This window comes from Dunckerocampus dactyliophorus, chromosome 21 (assembly GCF_027744805.1).
Source record: "Dunckerocampus dactyliophorus isolate RoL2022-P2 chromosome 21, RoL_Ddac_1.1, whole genome shotgun sequence".
NCBI classification, from domain to species: Eukaryota; Metazoa; Chordata; class Actinopteri; order Syngnathiformes; family Syngnathidae; genus Dunckerocampus; species Dunckerocampus dactyliophorus.
This window is the reverse complement of record NC_072839.1, coordinates 977749-999552: the sequence shown is the minus strand read 5'-3', so window position 1 is coordinate 999552 and position 21804 is coordinate 977749. Positions and strand designations below refer to the sequence as shown.

Sequence of the window (21804 nt, the reverse complement as noted above, 5' to 3'; positions counted from 1 at the left end):
ATTGCTAACATGCTAACATTAGCAAAACAACATTTGGCATTGATAGCATGCTAACAGTAGCATAGTAGCATTTTATACCATCTTTATGAGTATTAACATACACAGGCACTTAGCGCTACCATTATTGGATGTTACATGCTAACACTAATGATAGCATAGTAACCTTTTTAGCCATTCTTATAAGTAGAACTCATTGCTAAGTGTCAGCATGTCAACGTTGCATTGATTGCATGCTTACATTAGCATAGTGGCATTTTTAGCCATTTTCATGAGTATTGACATTGCCAGACACTTCATGCTATCATGCTAGGTTTTGCATGCTAGGTTTTGCATGCAAATGTTAGCAGTGTTAACATGCTAACATTAACATAACATTTTAACTGTTTTCAAGTAGAAAGTTATATAAACACTTCATGCTATCATGTTAGGTGTTGGCATGTTAGTGCTAGCATGTTAACATTAGCACAGTCCCATGTTTGGACATTTTCGTAAGTGTTAGCATATGCATACACTGAGCTTTACCGTGTTAGGTGTAGCATGCTACACAGGATGAAGGTAATTGCTTCCCTTTCTGGATTACATTTGATCCGAGCACCCAGTAAGACAGTTAAGCAGCATCACAGAACCGTGCCTTGCTCAAGGTGACTGCAACTGTCCACTATAAAAAGATCTCTGATGTTAAATACGCATCACACCACAGAGTGTGCATCAGAACAGATGAGTCGGTTTGTCTTGATTACAGGCAAGCTTGGATAGGACGTCATATGTGCAGGTATTTTTTATAAGACTTCCTTGACTGGACGTCTACTTCCTGTCTGTGAGGAAGTAAGAGTACTGGAAAATGGTAAATGGGCTTTACCTTGTACTGTGTACTGTGTAGCGCTTGTCTGCCCTCAAGGAAGTCAAAGCACTTTGATACCCTTCCTTCAGTCATCACTATCTTGCCTAAGGACTGAGGGGGGGACTGAGGGAGGACTGATAATCAAACCGGCAACCTTCATGTTGGGAGGCCACCCCCCCACGGCCTTCATATTGTTTGATCAGCTGTTAACATGATGGTGCTTGTTGGTCGTTACCTTTCTTCAGCTGGATGGTGAAACTGCGTCCTCTGCCTTTAACGTAGGAGCTGCTGGACGGGGTGGAGCTTATCCTGCGCTGCAGGGAAGGCGATGAGGCGGAGGAGGTACTGGACACCAGGGATGGGGGTAGCGTGGCATATCTCCGTTTTGGCTCCGGTGTGCTTCCTGCCAGTGAGCCCTGTTGACTGCAACAGGCGGGCACATGGGTGAACTTTGCCAAGGAGCAGCGCAGGAGGTCCTCGTGTTACGACTCATGAGAGTATTAGAGTTGAACCAACAGAACATGAGACCGGAAGCATGCGCATGCGGAACAACACACGTTTGGACTTCTGACCTAACTTGTCACCTTGAGCCACCTTTGTGTCTCCTTTCTGATTGTGGCGTGTCAAAGAAAAGGAAAGTGAAAAGTGAGGAGAGGTTGGCCGCATGCGTGGCTTAAGCCGCTGGAATGTCCCGACCATCAGCGAGGATCAAGACGGCATCCTTGAACATGTGGAAGGATCTGCTCCTATGAAATGGACAGTGATAACTAAGGAGTCTAGCGGCACTTCCTGTCTCTCCCCCCATCGCAACGCCCCTCCCAGCGTTCATATGTCCTTCGTGTGTCCATTTAGGTAGAAATTCTGAGTATACTTGAAAACCCGACGTACCTCGCCGTCGTAGGACCGACCCTCATGCGTCGACCGAGGACCTCCTGTGTGTACAAAAACAAGCTCAACAAAACCCAAACAGCGCTGCCACAAACCTGGAGGTCCGCCCCCCTGTCAGGCTGGTCCGGTCTCCCGACTGCAGGGAGTCTTGGCTGAAGCGGACCCTGCCGGACTGAGGCGAGCTGAGGTCTCTCTTGCCCGCCAGCAGCTCGTACGGTTTCTTCATGGCGGCCGGGACCACGTGAAAGAGGATGACGGGGGAGCCCATCGCCTGCCTGAAAATGTTCTGAGCCCTGCGGTTGATACAGTGGGGGTGGGGGTGGGGGTGGGGTTGTCACATGTGGACAGAAATGCAGATAAGAGAGAGCGCAGCCACGTGGAAGTGATCGGCACTCAAGCACCAAGGGAGGGAAGGGTTGGGCTTCGTGTGGAAACTGCCAGAGATACACCGGGGGTGTCCAAAGTGCAGCCCAGGGGCCATTTGCAACCCGGGGCTGGTTTCTTATTGGCCTGCAGCACATTCTAAAAACATTGTTTAACTAGAAAAGTACCAAAAAGAAATCCAAAATAAAAAAGCAGCAAAAATGGACAAATTTGCAGTAATTTTACAAGGAAAAAGTCAAAATTGCAAGAGAAAAAGGTTGTAATTTCAGGAGAATCACATCATAATATTATCAGAAAAAAGATCATTTTAGTAGCATAAATTTAAAATATAAAAAAGACTTGAAGTTGTAATATGATAAGAGACAACAACAAACAAAGTTGTCAATTTGATCAAATTAGGTTGTGGAAAAAGTTGTAATGTTCTGAGAATAAAAGTCCAAACGTTGTGGGAATAAAGTCACACATATGAAGAAGTTGGAAAATGTATAAGAAAAACAGCAGAGATGAAAAAAAACAGCTGAAAATATTCACTTGCACAACTCATGAAGAAAAAGCTGTCATTTTCCAAGAATCCTGTCGTAATTTTATTAGAATGTCAGCATCGAGTGGAAATAGTGGTAATATCATGAAAGACACACAAAACTCAAATAAAGTTGCAATTTTAGGAACATTAGGTTGGGAAAAAGTTCTAATATTTTGGGAATGAAGTCACAAAATGACAAAAAGACAAAAAGAGCAAAACAAAATGGAGCTGAGATGAGAAATGTGCAGTATAGAACTTCTTAGCATATTTACTAAATAGCAAAGCGGCCAAGTTGCTTGGAAAACCTTTGGACACCCCCGCTCTCATGTCAGCAGGTGAACAAGTGAAAGTTGCTTGTCAGGAGCGACTAAAGCAGCAACAAAAGCCATCCAATGAACAAGGGGGTGCGTTCCTGTGAGTCTGGGATGAAGAACCGTGCAGCAGGGGTGCTTTCCACTTGGTTGTTACACACAAGCGCCCACAACACATGCTAACACTTTGGAGGTCAAATAAGCAACAAGCTCAGCGTCATCCCCGCACGCCACACATCTTTGATGTGGTGCTCCAGGAGCACGTAGCAGCGTAACGTACATGCTAAGCACTTAGCATATGCGTGGGCCGGCCAGGAGCGAGTGAGTGGGGGGCAAAGTGGCATCTGCATCCCATCTCTCGTTTCCAGACCCCTGATACCACATCAGGAATACCACGCCGCTTCCCCCTCAGTGTCACCGCTACCAGGCGGCACTTCCGCTTCCCGCTGGCATTCATATGGAAATCAGGAGATCCGTGTTTGTGTTCACACGTGCAGTGGCGTCACTTCAGTAATCAGCCCCCACCTTCTCCACGCCTGATTGAAGGACAAATTACCCCATCGATACGCCATCCAGCCAGATGAAGTGCATCCAAATATTTACCCGCACTAAGATTCCTTGAAGACCACACTAACTTGCTGCCATGTGAGGTTGCAGTGATGCTCACTGACTCTGGAGACGCACAAATACAATCACACACAACCTGACGTGCTTGGCAGGGGAGGGGACAGAGCGGGAAATGCCAACGTTGTTTGGGCTCGTTGGAGAAAGAAACGTCTGTTTAGCGTAACGTGCGTGCTAACCCCGACACTTTCACAAGCACTTTGTACAAACTGCTGGAGTTTGAAGCGTGTCCGACACAGAAACAGCCTGTTGGCTCTGATTTGGAGCATGTTGGTAGCGGCGCGCCTCTAAAGTCAATTAGATCCCCGCATTTCCCACACGCCAGTCGATCATATCACACCGCCTGCATGCAGGCGTCCCTCCAAACATCACAGTACATCAGGCATTCATGAACGCCTGCTGTTTGGTGGTGGACTATGGCCTGGCATTAGTCAAGAGAAGTTCTATGTAGTATTGTGGTGCCTTGGCATCAGTCTTGACCTTTCACACTGCATGGAGAGCCCAGCCGACATGCCACGGCTGAGGCGGGCACGCCATCAACTTATGATGCGTTGTGGGTATTTACATGCCAGCATTGTCCGATGGAATGCATGGTCCTAGCAATGCCAACACTGCAAAGCAACCGACAAGAAGAAGTTCATCTTATTGCCGGTAGTGCTGTGGTGCAAGGAGCCGCACGGGTTCGATTCCCGGGCAGTGTCCCGACATGTAAGCCCACAATCAGTAGGATGCTTTGTCTCATCGCACCATTGCTGTTACATCCATGGAAAAGTAGCACATTACCTTCGTACGCCACTTGAAATGCCCCACAAAGGGTGACGTGGTTTTGTGTAAGAGCCAGGAAGGCAAGCGTGTTGTGTTGTTGTGTTGTTGTGTTGTTGTGTTGGTGTGTTGTCGTGTGTCAAAGAGGATTATTTTGGTCATCCATCCATAAAACTTTGCCCAAACTCCTAAACATACCCTCAAAGAAGCACAAGTAAGAAGAGCTGCTACACCAGTCAACAGGAATGGGAGGAAGGTAGCATCTTTTCAAAATAAAAGGGCTTACTGCTCGAAGCGAAGGTTGCGTATATCTCCCTGATTTATCCTGACAATACAATCATTCTCCTGGAAGAGATGCTCCTGCTCAGCCTTGCCCCCACGCTCCAGACGCTTGACTAGCAAGCCCTGAGTCCTGCAAAGGAACGGAAGCGCAGGTCAGACATATGACATCACGTTGATACAGCACGTGGACACAAGCATGCAGCACGATACACGACACACGATACACGATACTGTACATGATAGCATACGCATGTGCCGTCATCCTCGTTTATTCCAGACCCGTCTGTGATCAGTGAATTCCCACAAAGTCACATTCCTTATTTGTAGATGGAATCTTTCTCCACAGAAAACCTGTTTATGCTCTTCTAAATGTGTTTTTTACATGATTAGAGCCCTCTAGACATGAAATAACACCCCTATAGTCACCTTTACACCGCTCCTGCTCCCACTCCTGCTCCCAAATGCTGGTGCTGTGTGGGAATGCATGAAGGTACGTTTGGATGACATTACTGAGCGCTAATTAGCAACCTGAAGTTAAATCATGCTAGCACACACATCAACAGCAATGTAATCATCTTGTCGCTGAAAAACAAACTCCAGACTCATACTGGTGGGTCTGTATTCATTTTGTGCTTTTCATTTGATTTTAATGTCTTTAGTTTTCCACAATACTTAATAATTAAGACAAGTCAGAGCGCTATAACGTTCCTCCACAAGTACTTTGGGAACGCAAGCCGGTCCGTGGGTGAAAGAAAGGTTGGGGACCACTGTGATAGACCACCCTCTAACATTTGCATCCAGTCTCGCCTGCTCAACAAAAAGTCACATTCATGTGCCACGCTGTAGTCACGCTGTAGCCACGTTGTAGCCACGTTGTAGCCACGTTGTAGCCACGTTGTAGCCACGTTGTAGCCGTGTTGTAGCCACGCTGTAGCCGCGTTGTAGCCGCGTTGTAGCCGCGTTCAGCTGGTTTTCGTCATGAAAAAAATGATCGTCAAGGAAATCATTTCATCATCGTTGACAAAAACAACGCTGATGTTGTGTCAAACCGAGGTACTTTTCATTCTTAAGGGTGAAGTTAACAGAAACAAAGTGTTCTACCAAACCAACTGCACCCCCACGAGACTCTAATTCCACTTCGCTACAAGTTTACTCTCCCGATGTGGAAAGATGTCTTTTACTGTGACCTGGAAAAGCACCGTGTTGCTGACTAAATGTTAATCCTCGGCCCCTCCCTTTGCACACCCACACTGTCTGCAGGCCTGGCGGAATGCGTGAGGCAAACCGACGCCTCAAAGAGATCATCTCATGGCTTCTGAGGGAATTGTGTATTTGCCATCACTGGAGCTTAAGATGAGCTGCTGATGGTGTAGCAAACGCCTGAGCACCACGCCGGCGCCATCTCAGCAATCCCTTTAGAAAGACATCCTTCACTTCTGCATATCACCCCCCCCCGCATAAAACATCAGTGAGCTCATGCAAAGAGATCCGATCAACAACAAACTCAACAGTCTATCTTATCTGATTTTTGCAGAATAGCAAACATTTTCAAGGCTTTTGGGGACATTTTAAAAGTACCGGTGAGCATTTAAAAACGGTCACGCAAAATGGCATCCAGCAGAATAATGTTGCTTAGTTTTCACTGTCGCTCTCATAGGAGCGGATCCTTGAACATGCTCAAGGATATGACCTTTATCCTTAACGTTGGTCGCAGTCAGACCACAAGTGCAGCCAATATCGGTGGGTGTTTCTCCTTCCTCGGGAGTTTTTAATGATCATTTTCATTTCCATGGTGATGGCTGTTCTTTTCCTTGGTAAATACTTATATATACCTGTATGTATATAATATATAATTTTTATTTTTTTGGGCTGGGTGACAGCATCGCAGCAAAGCGTTGACTTTCAATTCCCGAGGGCACCCCAATTTCTCCATTTCTGTGCTGAAGACATGATTTCACTGTCTCATGAACAAGCACTTGTCTAACGAGTGACCCCGTTTCATGCAAATGTCGGGGGCAGGTTCAGCATTTGGGGCAAACAAAGCGACCACTCCTGGAACATTGCCCTAATTGACTCCATCATGTGGACGTCCACGCTCGCGCGGCACACTCATCTCGGCCGCCCGGTGGGGGTAAACAGTTACATTATGGCAAAATGAAGGCCCTTTGATCGTCCTCTCGGCTGGAGCCTGCGCTGTCGGGTCATCTGTGTTGAACGTAAGAGTAATTGCCTGCGCCTCGCAAGAACACATGATTGCTCCTCATCTGGAGAAGCGTTGGCAGCTTGAAAACAAAGTGTTGCATACATGCAAATGACCCAAAGACAAGAGACTTGCATGCTTGATCCGAGTTCTTACTGTGCGGTGCACTCTTTCAAAGATGATTTGCCAACAAAGCGTTGCTGTGATGGTTTTGATATCCACTGTGCCCACTTAACTGTGAAAACCAGGGTGGTTCAATCCAAATGAGATTCAACGCAGCCTGCTAGTTGGTGAATTTATCAGATGCGGAAGCACGGGGACTTTGCAATTAGGAAATTATCTGCAGACTGAGGGAAATGAAGTCATTTTTCCATGAAAAACAGCACACAGCTACGGCTTCACTCCATCTTGCGGCTGGGCAGCGGTGCCGAGAAATGATCTCGAGTAGGCCACCTGGTCCCATCTTCTGCCTTTAATCAAATAATAATCCAATCAGGATCTATTTACGCACGCCAATTATGTCGGCAGTTTGTTTACAACTCAAAGTGGCCATGGAATGAGCGGTTCATTAGGCAGAGAATGCATCTGCTTGTGTTTGTGTGTGCAGCATACTCAGGTATGTATGCGCTCTTGAGAACATCTTCATTCACGCTTCACGCACGCGCTGCGTGGATGCAAGCCACCTAGCCTGTTGCTGTGGCTTTTGACTCCATGTCGCCGCAGTGCAGCACATGGAGGCTGGAGTGCTTGCATTTCCTCGCTTGCCGAGTGGTCTGACCCCTGTGACTGCGGTCCAGACACAAATGATATTGCTCTATTGATATGGCTCACGCATAACAAACCGGAAAAGGGCCGTGCAAGGCCATTAGCATCACCCCACTGACCAAAAGTTATCATGCCTAATGCTGATACATGGTTCTGAAAGCTATTAGGGAAGAACTTAGAGGTTGGCTTACGTGGAGCCCTGCAAATGCTCACAGCTTATGATTGGTATTGTTTTTATTATCATGATTATCCTTATTATTATCATTATCATCATCATTATTATTATTATTATTATTAGCATTGCTGTCGTTATTGTTGTTGTTGTCTTTGTTATTATTTGGGCCAACATTGAGTACCAAGTGTAAGTTAAGCGAAGGTCTTATTGTGCCTTCTGTGTTCATTTTTGTGTTACAGGAATTTAATGTAATTTCATTAAATTAGCTGTAGTAGTAGTATTTTGGTAATGTAATGGTAATGGTTTAGTGCAGTGGTTCTCTGTTATTTTCTGTCAAACCCCACTGGGGGACAGAAATGTGTTTGCCCCAACTACTTGGGACTGAAAGAGAAAGTACAACTTTATGGCTTTAACAACATGATAACTGTTTGGAAGCATGAGATCAATCCACATGATCAGCTTCCTATAATGTGAATATATAACACAAATCTACTGTATATTCAGTATATATGTAACATGAATCATCATTCTCTCCTCTGACACAGGATGTTTCAAGGTGTCACAGCTGCCGAGGGCGCCGATGACACGAGGTCAAAGTTAAATTTAGCTTCTCGACACCTGCTGATGAGCAGCAATGGGATTAGTGGCCCCACAGAAACGACACGCAGCAATCTTCATGACAGCCACGCCTCTCCACCCCAAATGTCATCCCACTTCATCTCCTTGCTCGGGCTTTCCAACTCATTTCCCCGCCGAGCTGAGTCGTCACATTCACCTTGGTGCCGTGTCTTGGCGAGCGGCGTTATGGGCGAGCTTTTAGTCTGATTACATTTGGATACGTCCGGTGTCCTTTACGTTTTTGCTGGAATAACCATGAACTTGGATATGCTGCTCCTCCTGTGCCCTCGGCAGTGCATTGGTGTAGAAAAAAGCTGCATCACCTTCAAGGCTGAGCAGATATTATTGTGAGTAAAACAGAAACGTGGTGGCACGTCGGGGTCACCAATGTTGAAAGGAGCATGCAGTGTTGGGCTCAAGCAGGACTTTATGTCGTCATCGGAAAGTGAATGTTTGTTTACAGGGGAGCTCTGGGGAAGTTACGACAAAGGCAAGAGAAAAAAGGAGCGCTTGATTTGCTAGATTTGCTAGGGTAATCTTGCCTCGGTGGATTAAATGATCGGTTATCCGAGCTCCTCCCTCACTCAGGAGCTCGGTCATCCGGAGGGGCTTAGAGTAGAGCCGCTGCTTCTTCACATGGAGAGCAGCCAGTTGAGGTGGCTCGGGCATCTAGACGCCTCCCTGGTGAGGTGTACCGGGCATGCCCAGTCGGGAGAGGGACCCCGGGCAGACCTAGGACACGCTGGGGGGGTTATATGTCACAGTTGGCCTGGGAACACCTCGGTGTCCTCCTGGTGGAACTAGAAGAGGTGGCCGGGGACAGACGGATGGACGGACGGATGGATATCTGAGCTATATTTAATATTATCAGATTTGTCTGTATGATATCATAATTGCGATATCACGCCCCCACAACAGTGCACAAACCAGGCCCCCAACCAACTTGGGGGGGTGTTCCCAAGTTGTGGAATACGGCAGTTGGTGGACATGAAGTGAAACCTACAGTAGATGAGTTCGGTATGATGACAACATTTTTACCTGACATCCTGCGAACTGAAAGGCACGACGTGGATCCCCAGGGGCCCTCCTTTGTTGGACACCTCCACGGGCTTGAGCATCGCTCTGCAGGATGATGATGGATGGTGAAGAGAAGAGGGAATACGGGGAGGAAGACGTGCATGAATGAATGAATGAATGACATGGCCGTAGCAAAGCAAAGTATAAAAATGACAGCCAACATTCATGTGAGGGAGGGAGAAGCTGCATTGTGTCGTCCGTTACAGAAGTAACGCTGGTGGACCTCAGGGTCAACCAGGGACCCAAATGGAGATTCCAATGAAGCGATTAACATCAGAGTGTTGTGCTAAAAGGAAACAGATTCATTGAAAAATGTGAGAATCGGCAGAGGGGGGAGGAGGAGGAGGAGGAGGAGCAGGAGAAGGAGGAGGTTGATTTAAAGACATGATGACAAATGAACACAAGCGAGCTCAGGTACTCTTTATCCTGTCTTGGTCAGATGGTCCTCAGTGCCATCATGCCTGTGCCACACACGGGAGGCGACGTCGCCTCTAGTCCTTTCATGCTCAACGGAACCTGCGTGACGGGACCATGACCACGAGTCACCGTCCAGCCAAGTGACGAGTGGAGTTTGTGCGTGTAAAATGTTGTGCTCGTGCACGGCATTGTGCACACGTTGGCTTGCGATGCAATCTCAGAAAGTATAAACATGTTCAACTTTTCAGCAGGAGCAGCATCAGCAGGACTTTCATCAATCGAAAAAAGCAGCGGCAGAGTATGAACATATCATTAACATATCATTTACATATCATTTACATATCATTTACATATCATTGACACAAACATGCAGCTGGAGCCACCTGGCGCGGCCCAGCAAGGTGCACTGTAGTCCGACACACTCTTCCAGCAGCACAGGTGTGTCTTCGTTTGATTACTGAAGATATAGCTACATCTACTGGTCACATTTGGTATGACAGTTTGCTGCACGGCCCTCGTGACACCTCACCACTCATTCTCCATGATGAGGGAGATGTCGCGAGACCAGAACGTGAGCACATTAGCCGCATGACCGTTTAAGCATGTGAAACATCCAACCGTGATCAGTGAGTTTCTGCCAAGTAAGATTGCTTCTTCATTTATGGTATATTTTGCATAGAAAACCTGTTGACAACCTTCTAACTACGTTTTTTAACATATTAGAGCCCTCTAGACATGAAATAACACCCCTACAGTCACCTTTACACTCCTATTAGCCAACACTGTAGAAAAAATAAGACATATAAAACATAAATAAGACTTGTTGCTGTAAATGTGTTCCGGTGTGAGGGAAGCTGCACGGACGCTACATTCGGTGGTTACTCACTCGAGACTTAACACTGGTGAATGGTCCAACGAGGAGTCAGCTCTTCCCACCGGCTCTATCCGCTCAATTCTTTGTTCACGTTTTCGTCTCTCCTCTTCCTCTTCCTAAAACCAGAAGAAAGCGTGTATAATAGAAAGGAGTACATCATATAATAAATGTCATGGTAGTAAAAAAAAGAAAAAGAAAAGAAACCGCTTCCATACTTTGTCACTGTGCCATGATGGCTGCTTGGCAGTGCTTTTATCTCCCCTGCTTTTAGCTCGATGATGTGGCGGGACACGCACGTAACAACCTCTTGCGGAGGGGGAGACGTTTAATAAGCCAGAACAATTGCAGCTGATCACGTGCGGTCACGGCAAAGTAGGGCAGGTTCATCAACAAGTGACAAGCGCACTGAACGCTCCATTTTGTTTAAGGTGGAGTGAGTCAAAGAAAGCAGTGGATGTGTTTGAGCGTGTCAGCATTCACAAAGCGTACGGTCTCACGAAGAAAGCCTTCGCTTTGCGTCTGCTATTTCACCTTTCATCTCCCTCCACCCTCCTCTTCTCCTTTTTTTACTCAAATGCCAAACACATCTAAAAAAAAAAAAAAGGGTCTTGTGGCTTTCTGAGTTCTTTATGGAAATGGTTTAACCCTTTTCAGAGGCAAGGATATCTTTGGAGACAAACCCTCCCCCCTGTTTATTTATGAGAGCTGGGAGAGACCCTCACCCTACCTGTCTGATTCCCTTCTGAGCATCCACTATTACAATGACTCAGTCGACCAGCCAGACTTGCCTTTAATTCTATGTGGCCCTTGTGGGGCCATTATTCACAAAGCTTTTTAGAAAGACCCCTGAGGGGGGTGGCTGTTTTCATAGGGGACAAAGGCCTTGGCTTCCTGTGGGAGTCCATCAATAGCTACGTAGGGGCATATAACTCAAAACGACTTTTTTGCGATGATGAACTGGAGAAATTGCAATTTATTGACATACAATAGTACCTTGGTTTTGTTATTCATTCCTTCCAAAAGGTCAAACAAAAACCAAATCGTATGCAATTTGTCCTCACAGGAAATCATGTAAAGCACTCATGAAAAACTACATTCATCGAGCATAATCATAGTTGCACATGCAGGAAACGATGTGAACTCATTCTAACTGAGGAAGGTCTGAGCGGTGGTCCACACCAACAACCGCTTTGATACTTTGATACTACGTACTTTGTCTAACATAGTACTGTGTACTCCAGTGCTTCCCCTTCAGACATTTAACCTGAAGCCACCTGCCCCCTCCTCCTGCACTTAAACAGCATACACCTTCTTATCTTAATTCACTTGAAATATTCTACATATTTAATTGGTTCATTCATTTTATCGTAACTCGGGAGTGTGAATGTGAGAGTGAATGGTTGGTTGTCTATATGTGCCCTGCCATTGGCTGGCCACCAGTCCAGGGTGTACGCCGCCTCTCGTTCAAAGTCAGCTGGGATAGGCTCCAGCATACCCCCACAACCCTAACGAGGAGAAGTGGCATAGAAAATGGACGGATGGAAACAGCATAAGACAAAAGAAGCTGCATATATCATGTACACAAAAACAGGATGCATCCTTTTACAGGACCAGAGGCTGAAGGTGAAGCCATCACCTGCCATCTACTGCCAACCGGGCGCTTTGTGCGTTCACCTCTCTTTCTCCTTCAACTCTCCCTCACCCCCGCCTGCCTTTCTTTGTCTCGCTGTTATTCTCAGCACCTCCTTTGCGGAGCCTCCATTTCTGCCTTCCCTTGAGTGCTTTTAGCACCCTGTTGATCCCATGGTAACCGGTGGAGTGCGGGGAAACAACAAGGCTTTTTCTGCTTCCAGTGGCACTCACTCTTTTGCCCTTCTCCCTTGCTCCCCCCATAAAGCCTCATCCTATCCTCCCCAGCAACCTCCTTCATCCAATAGAGCAGGGAGGGATCAGAGCTCAGTACCGGGCCCTCATAAGAATCTGGCAGGTCTGTGACATTGGGAAGGGATGCAGCATCTCAGGGTGAGAAAGAGAGAAAGCCGCAAAGTGCAAAGTCTTGTTATCTTCAAATGGGCTGGCAGGTTAGAAAGCCGAGAGCGGGGGGAGGGGGGGGGGGGGGGGGGGGGGTAGCAGCTGTCTGGTCTGGATGGAGCATGTATAATAAAGTCCACTGCTGGAGGGGGGTAGGGAAAGAGTGTGTGTTGAGGAGCTGTCACCCCCCATCAGCTAGCTCTACAAAGGAAACCCACTGTAAGTGTGTGTACGTGTGTGTGTGTGTGTGTGTGTGTGTGTGTGTGTGTGTGTGTGTGTGTGTGTGTGTGTTGTGCTATTAGCCATGGCCAAGTACAACATGTCACTGTTAGGGGATGGAGGAGGGGAGGAGGAAGAGGAGGAAGAGGAGGAGGAGGAGGAGGAAGGGACTCCCTCCTGAGCCCATCTTTGGCATCAACATCTTAACAAGCAGAGGGTGAAAGGTCACAGCGCATGGTGAGTTTCTTGCCACCCCTCCTCTGAAGGGCTGAGGTCCACATGCGCGTAAGTGACAGCCTCGTGTGTTGAACCCCCCCCAGAACAATGGAGGCCAGGGAGCAGGACATTGAAATGTCTGGGAAGAAACAATGGCAGCTTTCACGGCATGTAAACTACAGGAAGTCAGCCGTTTACCCAAAGCACTGACTTGGTGAAACGTTTACTGAGACACGCCTACAGCGCCATCCTGATAGGACAAGTTGAAAAGATAACCTTCTCTGTGTGACGTGAGAGACGTCACGGAACCCAAACAATTGCAGCCGCATTAGGTGTGCAATGACACTCAACTCTGCAGAACATCAACGACTCAAACTGGACTTCACAGCACCGCTGGCACGGGTTCACACAGACAAGCTATGGTAATGACTCTTAATGGTCCCATTAGGATCCTTTAACACCACAAAGCAGAGATAAGGAGAGAAACCATCTTGCTATGTTTAAATCTGCACCGACAGTAACATTTTTGTTTGTGGTTCAACGGTTCCACATTGGACCGTGATGAGTGAATTCCTTATTTATAAATGAAATATTTGGTAGTTAGAGTGTAGAAAACCTGTTTACAACCTTGGAAATACACGTTTTAACATTACTAGAGACCTCTAGACATGAAATAACACCCCCATAGTCACCTCCTATTACCCAGACTTGTGCTCGTCTGTGTTGCTTTAAATGTGTTCCCTTTCGAGGGGAGCCAATTGGGGTGACTGACAGGAAGCGCCATCGGGGGTTCAGAGTTGTGTTTTAGCTTGGCGTGGGTTGCACGTGTTATTGTGCCTGTTGTGAGATCATTCAAAGCTGCAATACAAGCTTGTTGTTCCACCGATCACGTCTGGTGCTTGTGTGTCTCAGCCAACATTCCAGTAACACTACTGCCACCTAGTGACTCGTGTACGACACTACATGTCATCACAGCGTCTTTCAATGCCTTATATTTGTATTTTTATTCATTTAGCCATTCTTATGCTTGAAAATGCTTCATTTAGGCAAAATATGTATTCTTTGTTTAAATCAGCATCTTTTTAAGCTAAGAATTCAACCACAAAACGCCATGATTTACTCATGAATAATGAATGAATGAATGAAAACATCATGACTGCGGTCTATTATTAGATTCAAGAGAGTTCTATTGTCATGTGCATGGTATTAGTCAAAACATACACAAAATATGCAATATTGTGGCCACTAGATGGCAGTAATGACACAAAACATGAGACATTAGCTTACATGACATTAGCTTAACCCTGCATGAAGTCATGAAGTCAGCCAGACATGTCCCACATGATGGAGTGAAAAAAGGTTCTCCTCTTATTCCATGGGGAAGTGGTACGTTCTTGTCTCCTTAAGTTTAGAAGAAATAAATTCAAGGCTAACTGGTTAGCTCGTTAGTTGTAGTTATTTCTGTAACTATGAAAATATTCCATTTTTTAACATTGAATACTATATTGCAGTTGGGTCTGGAGCCGGCCGGGCGGTGGCCTGGTGGTTAGCATGTTGTGCCACACAGTCGGGAGACCTGGAAGACCAGGGTTTGAATCTCCGTTGGGCATCTCTGTGTGCCGTTTGCATGTTCTCCGCGTGCGCGTGTGGTTCTCTCCAGCTTCCTCCCACATTTCACGTGAATGGTTGTTGTCTATCTGTGCCCTGCCACCAGTCCAGGGGGTACCCCGCCTCTTGCACAAAAGTCAGCTAGGATAGGCTCCAGCATAGTCCAGCGACCCGAGTGAAGACACTGAAAATGGATGGATGGTTCTGGAGCGGATGAACCGTTATGAACAAGGGAGGACTGTACTTTTAAAAAACATGATAGCGTAAAGACGTGACATTCAAAGTGGTGAGGAATTACTGTACTTATTTCATGTCTCCACTTATTCCTATTTGCTACTAACAATGTATTCCCATTTCATTACATTTTCATGTTATTGCATCCTTATTTTTCACATTTTTATTTCTTCTATTTCCATAAAACTGCACAAGGTTTGTCATGTGATTTTCCTTAATGCAACATGTGTGAAACAAAGAAAGCATAAAAAGTATGTTTTTAAACTATACTGTCATGTTGTAACAACAGATGGGAGGTGTATTCTCTAGTTAGCACTGCATGGCCCAAGCTGTGTCCGTTATGCTAGCGTGTATCCAGGGGGGTACTGCCATTACAGGCAATTTGGCCCCCAAAGTGGCCTCCTTGATTTGGTTAAGACGTGATTGCTGCAGCCGATGACCGAGCCACGATTTAACCCTTCCTGTGCCGCGCCACCATTAAAGCAGCCGATACGTCACTGGAACTGAGATTATGAGACACTAATTTGCATTTACGCTGGAGAAACGAGAACCTTACACAAGCGTGAGCAAAGATGGAAACTGATCTATGGATGACATCACAACCTATTTAGCCAGACCACAAGTCCCTCAATAGAAGCCAATGGCTGGCATTGATGAGGATGCTTAAGCACTTTTGTGTCTACTTGAATTATCATCTTTGAAACGACAGGAGTGTACAGTGGTGCCCGTTAAGGAAAGACAGTCTTCTGTGAATCTTTTATTTTTGACACAGCTGTTGGACTTGGAGCCAGTCACCTCTACTGCGACTATGAGACAAAATCAATCATATCAAGTTTTAATTCTGAAGCGGACCAAATAGAGAAGCTGAGGAAGCTGAGGAAGCTGAGGAAGCTGAGGAAGCTGAGGAAGCTGAGGAAGCTGAGTCAGCGTTACCTGGTGACCACAACTAACAATCACACATTTTTCTGCTTGCTTCATATCAAAATGTTGGATTGTCACAAAGATTTGAAGTTAAGATGTCCTTCATTCTTCATGCAAGAGTTTAAATAAAGCATGTTTGTGTGCGGTTGCAGACGTGTGCTGTACATAAAATGAGCTTTCTGCTTCAGCTACTCCCCTCTGCACAACCTCAAGAAAATGAAAATCTGCCTGCGTTTGATGTGGAAGAAGTCTCTGGCTCGTAAATGTCCTGACGAGGATTTACTTCAGGCAAACGACACAGACAGACAGGTTCCTAATGCAGTTAAGCTAATTAAATCAGAGATGTGTGCTTGCATTTGTCCACGTTGGGGAAGAGAATCGTGGCTTGTAGATGGGTGGGGGTGGGGGGGATTAAGCGATGGACAACAGTGCGTATTGAACATTTATGAAAGACATCCTACCTTTCTCCCTGGTGGTCTGTCATACGTCATCTGCAAGCGTCTGTTTTAAACATCAGGTCTGGACTGATCTATCAATGACACCATGATCTGTGCCTTTGCCTCCTGTATTGTTCAACTGCACTTGAATTGAATTAGGCCAGCTAATGATGAGGGCTTAAATCAATCACCAGCGCAACAAGAAGAACCCACAACAGGCTGAGAGGACCAGGATTTTTCACAAACCTCATCAATAACCGCAGCTGCTCTTGGACGAAGGAGAGGTTCTACCGGGGGAAGAATGACTGAATAATTGAGTTATTATCGCTGGCTTTTGTCCTCAGCACGCCTTGGTTTTGAACGTGAATAAAGCAGAAGTGAATCAAACAGTCAGAAAGTGAATTTACATTCAAATAGCACTTCACAGGCGTATAAAAGCACATCTAGAACTTTCTGGCGCATGCAAGAAAACTTCAAAGGGGATATTATATTTTTCTGACGTGTGTGATTGGGCGATCAGAAGAGATAATGCTGGGATGCCGATGGTGGGGGTTTGGGGAGCGGATGGACCCAGCTGAATCCCGAGTCTTTACCAGTGCATTAAAAAGGGGCTCGGTGGTTCTTGTCACAGATTAATCATCATTTCCAGCTTATTAAGTGGGAGGACGGCCTGATTTCCACTGCTTAGGATGTTGAATCCATCTTTTATCCTGTGAAGGTCAGTGAGCGTAGGTGATGTTCATTTCACAGAGCGTTCAATGTCTGGATATGGATTGGGATTGGATACGTTTCTTTCTTCCCAGCGCCTCACTGCACTGTTGCAAAGGTTACACTGAAGGAGTAAACACGGAATACAGTGTACCTTGGTTAACATCATTCATCCTTTCCAGAAGGTCCAACCTTAACCAAAGCTAATTTTCCCATAGAAAATAATGTCAATCCAATTAATCTGTTCCAGACACCAAAAATGTTAACATTGAACAAAGGTCCCACCGTATGTGTAAATGGTCTTCCACCTCCAACGCGCTCAAAGCGCTTTGACACTGTTAGCACATTTACCTTCTGACGACGCAGCATCAGGAGCAACTGGGGGTTCGGTATCTTGCCCGAGGATACTTCGACACTATCACGGGAGGACGGAGGAACGAACTTGCAACCTTCAAGGTGGGAGACTACGACTCTACCACCACCTGAGCCATGCCGTCCCCAAATATACCCGAATGATTCATGGAAGAGTCTCGTCATATTCACTGCCATGTTTGGACAGTCCAGCGTGAAAACCGTAGAAAATAGAGAAATGAGATGTTGAACTATGAATTATTGAGTAGCCAGTAAACCACTGGTACACATTTCAGCTGTGATTACAGGGCTCAACAGTCTATTGCCCAGATCAATGTTTGCTGTCGTGTTTGAATAATGGAAGCAAAGGGGATCAAGGTGGTGGTGATGGTGGGGGTCATTCTATTTGGGCTTTAATTGGAAGCTGAGACTCTGGGATGAGGGAGGGACAGAAAGTCATTTGGCCAAGTCTGTGTTTTCAGACGAAGCTAAATGAAGAGATGTGTTTGGAAATGAGAGTCCCGGTAGGACTGGTAATGAAGAGAAGTCCCAAAAGCCTCTGACAGAGCCACGGCAATCTAGTGAGGTGAAGTGCCGAACTGCCGTGGATCAGCTTTTCCAGATGAGAGAATGGAAAGAACAGAGAAAATGTACGCTAAGTGAATTGGATTGCAGAGGAAATGAGGGGAAAAGTAAATGGAGAGTATTCAAAATCCATTTATGAAGTTCAAGTGTGGGTGACTCTGGAATTGGGAAAGTGGCTTCATTGGGGGGCCGTGCTAGGAACAGGTGATGCTTGCAGTGCGTCCTACAAACGCTGTGGTAGTACTTTCATACTACCAGATCACATGCCAAGAGTGAATCAGAGCACATTTGGTAGTTTCAGACAGACACAGTTTTGACCCAAAAGAGGGGGTTCCAAAATATCCACACCATCCTGAGCCCCATTTCATTCTGAGTAGATGAGAATCGTTTCTCTTATAAGAGCATAAAGCAACGTCTACACTTGCATGTCCTCCTCCTCCCGCAATTTGCCGTGGCAATACGTGTCATTCATTCATTCATTCATTCATTCATTCATTCATTCATTTATTCATTTATTTTTTTTATTTATTCATTCATTTATTTATTTATTTATTTATTTATTTATTTATTTATTCATGGCACGCTTTAAAAGCGTGAAGACTAGTTTGTGCGTCGTTTGTCTTCTTTTTAACCATAAATGACTTGTCTCTACACAATGCATGTTTGGCATGCGCTAGGACCTGCTCCTATGAAATGGACAGTAACTAAGCAGTGTAGTGGCCTCATCATTGACACTTCCTTCTCCCAATAAGCCCGTCTCTCCCTCCCTTGCAACGTCCCTTCCAGTGTTAAGTAAGCAGCTTTTACTTTCATTTACATATAATGTAGGTCTGAGCTACAACTTGGCTTCCATCGCTGACGTAGGAATGGAACGCGTTCATAGACCAAAGAATGTGAAAACATTCTTATTTCTGTTCGAGGTGACAAAGAGAGCCAGCATGGTTCTGGTTGCACGTCGGGTCTTTTGAGGAAATCAGCAGAGGTTCTCCATTAGAAAAGACACTCTGGCGGCGTGCGGGACAGAAGTGCTCGACACCAAGAAGTCCAGCTGCGAATGACACGATCCAATGGTGTGTGTCCCTGGCTACTTCCAACAACCACAGACAATACCTTAAAATGACGATTCATCACTTTTACTTATTCAATACTTATACTATACTTATTTTACTTATTTTATTATATTCAACTTGAAACATTCTCAAGCGGCATGTCTGCATTGGGATACAAAATCATTGGTGGAGCTCAATCTGAGCTTCACTCTTTGGATACCTTCTGGAACACCATCGCCTCAGTGGTGAGATGAATACACCTTATTTCTGCCCGTTGGCATCCAGCTGTGCCCAGCGTTGTTGTGCAGGCCATGCAAATGAAACGGGCCTATTTGGTGAGGCGGTTCCATCTCACATTGCGGCCACTTAACGTTGGCCGGGGCCTCGTTATGTTTCTGCTGCAACTTAAAAGCATCGCTCTCCTCCTGGGAAGTGAGGACAGCATATTGTGTTGATGGACCTCGCTGTGTCAGAGTGGACCCATTTGACCCCCTGTGGAGTGTGGAGTTGTTGGGAATATGAAGTAAAAAGGGCTGAACGTCCTATTCCACTTTTGATCACTATACAAAATAATAACAGCAATAATAAAAACCTCACACTGCTTTTTTCACTGCTGTCTGTGCGGATTTGGCACCCCCCTTTTATTCCCTGAAGTCATTATTGTCTGGAGCTAAGGTGCCTCTTTTCTCCCAGTGATTTGCCGGTAATGAGCTGGCACCCCCGGTTCAATTATTCTCATTGAAAAAGTGATTTCTCACTCCATGGGGCAAATCGGAGAAGCTGAATGCATGAACCCTAATCAAGAATTAGCGCTGGAAGAAGCAGCGGCGCGCAGAGGACTCCAAGATGGCCAAGACACTAAGGAGATGCAGCAGATGTGGGGGGAAATCAAGACAATTAGATGAAGCAGTTTCCGTAGAAAATGCGTGTGAATGCTGAAGCTGGACTGAAATGTAGAATGTCATATAATAGTATAAAATGTTTATTACATAGGATACGCGGCATAGAAGATGGATGGATGTTTATTACGTGCAAAGTCCACACATACTGGAGATGCTCCAGCAGATTCCAGCCCGGCTCACAACTACGCCATTTCGGTTAGGGTAGACGGTGTATCAGCAGTCTCGTGGGTACATGTCCTGAACAATCCCATGTCTTGATTGTCTAAGGTGAAGGAAGCGATGTGCTGAAAGCCTCCTACGTGGGTCAGAGCAGGTGGCTGTGGTGAGGACAAGGCGAGGCTGTTAAGTTATTACATGAGGTCCCATCCCGAGGTCATTCCTATTCTGCCTTCAGCTTTCTGTCACTTTTCATAACTTTCAAATGGAACACTTTTCTCCCCTTGACAGAAGCGGGACCGGCGGTGAAACCAGACAATCACAAAGTGCAGACGGAACACGGAGGTGTGAAGCCAGGAGACAAGACTACAGCGCCCAGCGGCGTCCGGGCTGACATTTTAGTACGACCGCTGCCTTGAGCAAACATCTGATTTCCGTCGGAAGTTAGCTTGGCCGCCAGGAGTCCCGGCCGCTGTGTTACTATGAGGTTGGAATGCAGCAGGAAAGTCGGAGGAGCCAGTCTAGGATATCGGTGGCTGAGATGCCTTCAGTGGCACCTCCAAAAGCCGGATCAAACCTAGTCTAGCTGTGCATCTAAAATGGTGCACATCTATTTATTCTTCTGCTTCCTCCTACACCTCCGCCAGGGGGTTACGTTGTAGGTTACGTTGTAGCCAGGGTTTATCTGTTTGTTTGTTTGTTTGTGTTCAAAATAACTTGAAAAGTTCTGAATGGATTTGGATGACATTTTCATGAACTGTGGGAAATGAGATATGGAAAATCCGGTTACATTTCGGGGGTGATCCGGATCACCGTATGGATCCAGGAATTTTTGAAAGGATTCTTTAACATTGATAGGAGCGTTTGTGGCATTTGTGCATATAAATGGTCACAGCACTTGAACAAAAAGCACAGAACAAGTGCTTGGTTGCCGGTTCAATTCCTGTGTAGAAAATGATATTACGTCAGACAGACGTCCCTGTCCTCTAACTGCTGCCACCCCCAGATTAATTAGGGGCGATGGTCGAACTGTCTCTCACATATATTAGCCCTAACTTTCCACTTACTCTGCAGGTTAACATAAACCCCCCACTTCAACACTCAAACATTTCAACAGCATTTCAGTCCAGCTTCAGCTCTTCAGCAGTCACACGCATCATCACATCATGTGCTTCCTGTGAAGGTATGATCCCGGGGGGAGCAAGCCTGCCGTTATATGACACATGGGTGGCTGCTAAGTGTGGCGGTGATGTGTCCTCTAAAAACAGGAAAAGAGGGATGCTTTGATGGCGACTTGGATATGGAACATGCTTCACTTGTGTCCACACAGTAGAAGTATCTGCACATGCCACATCAGATACTGGGGCTCGTGAGTGCTAATCAACAATTTTCCAAAAGACGTCAAACGTTCCACCATGAATGCCTGGTATCGGCGCCGTACCTGTTCTTGGCGATCAAGCCAACGGTCCACCATTGGGTGGTTGGCGCTGAGGGAGGATCTCGTCATCTCTCGTTGGAACTGAGTGGTCCTGCCACTTGCATCGCGAGGAAGACTACGGTAGGCCTGGATTCCCCTGCCCTTTAAAGAACACACCATAGCTTTTTAAAGAAGAGTGGGAATGAGGCACATCTGATTCAACGATAGC

The 21804-nt window shown here is 46.1% G+C and overlaps 1 protein-coding gene across 2 annotated transcripts in view; it reads right to left on the bottom strand.

The window, feature by feature from the left end:
• Positions 1-21804, bottom strand: part of LOC129173895 (partitioning defective 3 homolog) — a 308256-nt gene that overhangs the window by 183562 nt on the left and 102890 nt on the right. For both annotated transcript variants that reach the window (XM_054765212.1, XM_054765211.1), the window contains exons 5-10: positions 21600-21737; positions 10754-10857; positions 9412-9495; positions 4620-4745; positions 1825-2022; positions 1077-1264 (exon numbers count right to left, since the gene is read on the bottom strand). In XM_054765212.1, the coding sequence (XP_054621187.1) occupies positions 1077-1264; positions 1825-2022; positions 4620-4745; positions 9412-9495; positions 10754-10857; positions 21600-21737 (838 nt within the window). The remainder of the gene's footprint in view (positions 1-1076; positions 1265-1824; positions 2023-4619; positions 4746-9411; positions 9496-10753; positions 10858-21599; positions 21738-21804) is intronic.